We start from the raw sequence: 7,472 nt of genomic DNA on the forward strand, positions 1-7,472 counted from the left end.
AGGTGTAGAGCTGCGTGGAGGTGTAGAGCTGCGTGCTGCGTGGAGGTGTGGAGCTGCGTGGAGGTGTAGAGCTGCGTGCTGCGTGGAGGTGTAGAGCTGCGTGCTGCGTGGAGGTGTAGAGCTGCGTGGAGGTGTAGAGCTGCGTGTTTATATCATGTGTTAGAAACAATTGATTACCGGCATTGCTAAGGAGTGAGGAACATCCGGTAAGTATAAATGATAGGCAAGAATATAAGGGTTGTGATGTGTGGAGGTTCTCGTTACTTCGCTTCATGCCTCCTCTCCTGCAGGTACAACGTCGTGCCCGTGGTGTACGGCCTGGGGCCATACGAGGCGGTGGCGCCCCCGGGGTCGTACATCGACGCGTTGGCCTTCCCTTCTGCGCGGGATCTCGCCCAACATCTGCTGTACCTCAGCCGCAACACCAGCGCCTACCTCGCCCACTTCAGGTAGGTTCTTGGAAGATAATGTACAGAAAAAGGGGCGAGAAAGTGAAACATCCTCGTCAGGGTGTATTTCTAGTTTTTAAAATGACTAAACGACCAAATAAGATAGCGGAATAGAAGATTTATTTGTTTTTCTGGCGTTAATAAAAAAATATTGGAATATTAGGACTAGGAGAGAGACCATTGAAAACCTCTTTGCATGGGAACAACCAATCAATACTGAGCACGAGGGACTAACTACCTGGCAGTTTCACCTAGCATTCCATGCCGGGATACGGAGGGACTCTGTTAATCTTAGCGACACTTGCGTTGCGGGCGGTAATTTCCGGCACAGCTGCTCAATAGGAGCCGGTGAGTGTGATGCCGTCCATCAGAAGTGCGGGGCTACGAGGTGGGGTAACCGGAACTGCAGAGTAGACTCCTGGGGCTTTTTCTGAAGCCGACATCTTTGATAACACTTGTACGAGGTAGATGTTGGTTCAAGTAGGTACCATTGTTACCATTTGTAAGAGGCACCTTTGCTTAATGTTACCTCCTAAGTAGGTTAAGTAGGTACCTTTGATAACATTTTTAGGAGGTAGATGCTGGTTTAAGTATGTACCTTTGGTAACATTTGCAAGAGGCAGATGCTGGTTTAAGTAGGTATTAAAAAGCTAGTCCATCTAGGGGGTTTATTAGGTCAATATGTCAGCCAGCGCCTGCGCTGCCGAATCCCGCGGCTTCTCACCTCAGGATGATGTGTTCAGGTGGCGCGACAGCTACAGCTGGTCCATGGACCACCACGTCAGCTGGTGCGCGCTCTGTGAAAAGCTTCACTCACAACACGAACCACGCAAGACCTATGACATCTACGACTGGTTCATGCGTGACAAGTGCGTGGGCACGCACGACCCGCGAGTCAGAACGCTCCTCGGCGATTGAATGGGCCCGTAGATGAGGACTTCAAACGGGCCTGCGGGTGAGAGCTCAAAACGGGCCAGTAGATGAGGACTCCAAACGGGCCCGCGGGTGAGGACTCCAAACGGGCCCGCGGGTGAGGGCTCCAAACTGGCCCGCGGGTGAGGGCTCCAAACGGGCCCGCAGTTGAGGGCTCCAAACGGGAACTCGGGGTATTGATTCAAACGGGTTCGCGGATGAGGGCTCAAAACTGGCCCGCGGTTGAAGGCTCCAAACGGGAACGTGGGGTATTTCTCCAAACTGACCCGCGGGTGAGGGCTGAAAACTGGCCCGCGGTTGAGGGCTCCAAACGGGAACGCGAGGTATTTCTCCAAACTGGCCCGCGGGTGAGGGCTCCAAACGGGCTTGCTGGTGATGGCTCCAAACGGGCCCGTGGGTGAGAGCTCCCAACGGGCCCGCGGTTTAGGACCCCAAACTGGCCCGCGGGTGAGACCTTAAATCGGGCATGCGGCTGAGGGCTCCAAACGGGGTCGCGGGCGAGGTTTCCAAACGGGCCCGCGGGTGAGGGCCGGATTCTCAAAGCAGATGTTTTGAAGTTCCCTGCAACGATGATCTCAAAACTGTGATGAATTTGTACCGCATGCACAAAAAGGCTTACGATGACCGCAGTGGGGATGGTTACTGTGATGACCGCAGTGGACTTAATGAACCATTCTGGACCTTATGACCATCCTAGCACCTACGACCATTCTAGCACTTACGACCATCCTAGTACTTACGACCATCCTAGTACTTACGACCATTCTAGCACTTACGACCATCCTAGTACTTACGACCATTCTAGCACTTACGACCATTTTAGCACTTACAACCATTCTAGTACTTACGACCATTCTAGCACTTACCACCATTCTAGCACTTACAACCATTCTAGCACTTACGACCATTCTAGCACTTACGACCATTCTAGCACTTACAACCATTCTAGCACTTACGACACTTCTAGCACTTACGACTATCCTAGTACTTACGACCATCCTAGAACTTACGACCATTCTAACACTTACGACCATTCTAGTACTTACGACCATCCTAGCACTTACGACCATTAGACTAGCACTTACGACCATTCTAGCACTTACGACCATTCTAGCACTTAACGACCATTCTAGCACTTAACAACCATTCTAGTACTTACGACCATTCTAACATTTAAGACCATTCTAACACTTACGACCATTCTAGCACTTACGACAATTTAAGCATTTACGACCATCCTAGCACTTACGACCATTCTAGTATTTACGACCATCCTAGCACTTACGACCATTCTAGTATTTACGACCATCCTAGCACTTACGACCATTTTAGTATTTACGACCATCCTAGTACTTACGACCATCCTAGCACTTACGACCATCCTAGCACTTACGACCATTCTAGCACATACGACCATCCTAGTACTTATGAGCATCGTGGTACTTACGACCATCCTAGCACGTATGACCATCCTAATATTTATGACCATTCTGGTACATATGACCATCGTAGTACTTACGACTGTCGTTCGATGAGTTGGCGAACAGCTTGTAATACTCTTAGTTAATTAAGAAACGATAATCGTCAGAAAATGTTACCCGTTCACAAAATAGCGTTAATTTTTCCGACGCAATATGAAGTGCCATTACCTTGACTTCTGTACAAAGTGTACCGCCTGAATATGTCGGTGTTTGCCTTGTATATATATATATAAATACGTATGAATGATGCTTTACTAATTTGTGTATATGTATATTTTTGTGTTGCCTATACGTTGGAAGATTAATTATTTTGCAGTATCTGTGGTTGTTACTCAATAAACCAAATTTCCTATCATAAGTTTGGGCTTTATCTTACACGTACCTCACATGTGCGTGGCACGTATCGCATTCTTGTAGCGTTACGAGCCGTCGATAAGTTCAGTCCGCCATGACGTGCGTCGGACGCATGTTTACTACGTACTCTGTTCAACTGCTCTGCATCTCTGTTGATGGCCAAACATTGCATTTCAACTGTCGCTTCATCTTTCTAATTTGATCCTTGAGTTCATCTTGATCATTTTCAAACATTATACGATAAATGCAGCATGGAGTCGAGAGCCATTGATGTTCCATGACAACATTCGGAAAAATTGTCACCTGATTATTAAGACGAGCTTGATTGATTAGGTATTGAGGTCAAAAACTTTAGTAGTCGTAGCTCCCAGGCAATCATTTCATCGAAATTGAAGTTGATTCCCCATCCGAGGTACAAATGTACTGATCTGTTCTGTTTAAGCGGACACCATCTAGCAGTCAATGAACAAATGAACTCTTGCGTATAGTCAACTATGCATTCGCATGTTCTATTGCCATAAAAATTGTGTAACTTCCAACTATATATTTTTAATAAGCAGAACTATGTTACGATCATGCTGTATCTCGTGTCAGCATAGTATGAATATTATTAGGAATTAAATCTATCGAAGCGACTTAATGAATAGTTGAATATTTTAGCACCAGCCTTCTTGGGCATTTGGTGCTTTAGTCAGAGCTTGTGGTATTCTTCTTTAGAGCTTGTCAATGATGTCCGTCTTTGACAAAAAGATAACTAGTGTCTCAGCTGGAAAATCATCTCTTGGTAGAGATGTCAGTGTGAAAGGCCAGTCCATCTCTTTGCAGTGTTGGTCAAAGGGCCAGTTTTGGTTGCAGTAGCAGAGGCCAAGAGGGCATTCTAATAGTAGGTGGGCGGCAGTCCATCTTAGGCCGCAGGAGGGGCAGTGTGCAGGCTGTCGTCCCGTGAAAAGGTGAGCCGAGTAGCTCCCAGGCGCAGACGTGTCAGTGGAACTTGATGTGATCGACTTGAAAAACGACAGATTTGACCTAATTTAGACTATTATGAAGTACAAGTTCAAGAATGCAAAATGACACGTTGAAGCAGAGGGGAAAAGTAGAATTTCGTGGTAATGGGGACAAAATGTCTGTTCATGTTGCTTTTTTTCTTGTAAATTTGATAAAAAGAAATATATTCGAAACGTTTGCTTTCCGCAATTTAGTTGGTGTCGCAGTTGTTTTGGTTTGGACTATCGTAGTCTCGTTTTATTACGGTTATGCTCGAGTTTAAGTTTATTTGAGCAGGTTTGGGTCTCAAAGGTAAACTTTTTGCATTAGCATCTTTTGTATCAATGCAGGCTACGGATTTTAATTTTATATTTTCCAATAATTAAATTTGACATTGCGAACGATTTGAAGTTTTTGAGAAAAAGTAGGTATACAGAGTTGAGAGTACGGAGTACCTACAGTGCTAGGCTACCGAGTACAGACTACCTAGGTAGTGTCAGACTGTCAGACTCAGAAGTGACTAGTGAGTAGTGAGACTACAGTACACTGAGTACAGTCTAGTCAAGACTCTACTATACTCAATAGTCTACACTCTACAGTACTACAGAAAAGTGGAAACTGGCTAAAGTTTGAAGTGTTCTTAATGATTCATCTATATTCTAGTAATTCTACCACACAAGCAACAGTGCCACTGTGACTGTGCCTTAGTGACTTAGTCGTTTATTTAACAAATTAATAGTGTGGAAATTTATAGGGGCATTTAATTAACCAGAAACCACAATTCAGGGCTGGAAATGTCCTATTTTTGTCTGAAATATTGCGGCTCTAAAGCCTCTAATATCATATAGGCTAATTTCAGTAGGTAGCTATGAAATCTTGCGGCTTGAATGTCATAAATTTTTATTCAATTGAAAAATCGCGGTTTGCACTTCGCAAACATATCATTTCATAAAATTTTCAACTTGCGCAATCCACATTGCTTTACCATTCCCGCCAAAATATCTTGCAGAAAAAACATAAACATTGTAATGTAAAGAAATCAACTAAACCTTTTGTTGAAGATCGCTCATAGTTGCGGTCATGTCAAAGTGGTCAGACTGCAATAACTGCATTAACACCATCACGTGCTCAACTTACAGTAAAGACAAATTTTATTGTTGCAGTTTGCATGTTTTGGGGTAAAATTCAAGATTTGGGGTAACACGTGCATGGACTCTAGTCTGGAAAAGTCCTATTTTTGTCTGAAATATCGCGGCTCTAATATCATATAATTTCAGTAGGTATGAAATCTCGCGGCTCACCAAGTAGATATATTCCATACTAGCATGGACTGATGGACTTTGTATATAAATTTGCACCTCGTAAATGGCTTTTCATGGCTGAGATATGGAATTCACGGCTCGGTGAAATGTAATCACGGCTTGAAGAAATGGAATCACTGCTGGCAACTCCATAAAAGCACGGCTTGAAAAATTCAGTCGTGGCTTGCCGAGTACATAGTGGCAATTTGGCAAAGCAGAGAGTTTTTTAGACTCTCCCTCAAGTTCAATTTGAGTCCTATAAGTAGACAAGCAAAGTATCATGGATGATGGATACCAGCATTATCATACATAAGAAATTGGTTCAAATCTTAAGTAAATGAGGAAATTAAAAATGAACTGATTCTAAAAAATCTCTGGTTTGTCACTATGGCCGAGTAGATATATTTCATGCCAGAAACCACTGACTAGGATACAATAAGTCTGGCTATACACATAATTTGGCCATTTGCCGCCAAGAGTTTGCAAGTTCGCGGTTCAAGAATGGCTTTCCACGGCTTGAGAAATAGGCTTACGGCTTGAAAATTCATTAGTTCACGGCTGAAATAATCCAGTTGCGGCTCACAGAGTCGATGTTTTCCTCCCCTGCATAATCATAGTGGTAAACCAGAGATTTTTTAGAATCAGTTCATTTTTAATTTCCTCATTAACTCAAGATTTGAACAAATTTCTTATGTATGATAATGCTGGTATCCATGATACGGTACTTTACTGGTCTAATTATAGGACTCAAAAACAAACTTGAGGCAAGTTGAGGGAGAGTCTAAAAAACTCTCTGCTTTGCCACTATGCACATAATAGGTACACATTGCCTGATTCTTAGTTATTATTTACATTGTGCAAAAAATACTATGTAGTATGTAATACATACAAATAAATCATGGTCATATATATCACCACCTTAGTCTTCGTCATAGGGCTCAGCCTGGCTCAGGCCATGGTCAGGAAGATGTGCCAGGTGTGCGGAAATTTACATTGTCATTTTAACAACCTGCGCGGTGCGCCGTTCTATGCCGGTAAAAAATGCGCCATACTTTTAGAAAGCTAAAATAGTTTAAATATGGACGCGAGGCAACACAAATTACGTACCTAATCACACTGACCGACGTGACTGTACACACAAACTTGTATCCACATTGTGTTGTGGTTGGATATGAGTTAACTATATTGCTAACGCGTCAACTCCAGGACTCTCAGGTTCTAAGAGTCAGCACAGTAATGAATATTCATTCATAGATCACAATTCAATCAGACATGAATTACAGAACTAAAGAAGGCAACATGGTTTTAGATGTGCCATCGGTGCCTTCTAATGAATGACTGGACTGGTTGCGGCAAGTAGGGTATGAACCTGTACGTCAACAGTACGATCCTGCATCAGGCTGCATGCCAATGTTAGGACTACATTCCCAACATCCTCCCAGCCAGCAAAATCGACACGATCAATACCTAATAACAATGCCCGTAAATGGACTATACAAATTAGGTCAATATGGCATAATTACAGAGCATAATTATACTCTGTGATACAAAATATGAATATATATATATATATATATATTTTGAGCAATTATGGTTTCCAAATCTGGGTGCGTTATGTTATTTCATGTGTACTTTGAATGTGCAAAAATTATAACTATCATATGAAAATTGTTACGTAGGTTACCATAGCACAAAGCGCAATAGAGTATCAAGATTGCAGTTCTGCCACCACGGCACCACCCTTCATTGAATTATCCCGCCTTTTCTAAAATTCAATAATCTCTATTCCAGCAAAGTTTGCGAAATTCATTAGCTGCATAAAATACTCTCTGCTGAGGTGTTCGAGATCCAGTTGACAGGACATCCATTTGCATGTTAAATTAAATAGCAAGCACTTTTGTTAGATGTTAACAATTAGATCGGGGTTATTTCATCAAGCGGTAAACTTGCGGTTCCAAAAATGGCGGGAA

The 7,472-nt window shown here is 43.0% G+C and overlaps 1 protein-coding gene across 1 annotated transcript; it reads left to right on the forward strand.

The window, feature by feature from the left end:
- The first annotated feature begins 243 nt into the window (after positions 1 to 243).
- Positions 244 to 2,294, forward strand: LOC108667282 (alpha-(1,3)-fucosyltransferase 4). The gene is made up of 2 exons (XM_018154289.2): positions 244 to 449; positions 1,193 to 2,294. The coding sequence occupies exons 1-2, from the start codon at positions 244 to 246 to the stop codon at positions 1,365 to 1,367; spliced, it is 381 nt and encodes a 126-aa protein (XP_018009778.1). The 3' UTR covers positions 1,368 to 2,294.
- Positions 2,295 to 7,472: the final 5,178 nt, after the last annotated feature.

Source organism: Hyalella azteca, unplaced genomic scaffold (genome assembly GCF_000764305.2).
Source record: "Hyalella azteca isolate HAZT.00-mixed unplaced genomic scaffold, Hazt_2.0.2 contig4334, whole genome shotgun sequence".
Lineage (NCBI taxonomy): Eukaryota > Metazoa > Arthropoda > Malacostraca > Amphipoda > Hyalellidae > Hyalella > Hyalella azteca.

Bases quoted from the DNA above. Each gene is read 5' to 3' on its own strand.
- LOC108667282 (XM_018154289.2), top strand. From the start codon at position 244: ATGTGTGGAGGTTCTCGTTACTTCGCTTCATGCCTCCTCTCCTGCAGG. The intron at 450-1,192 runs GTAGGTTCTTGG...TGATGTGTTCAG, and splicing joins GCCTACCTCGCCCACTTCAG to GTGGCGCGACAGCTACAGCT.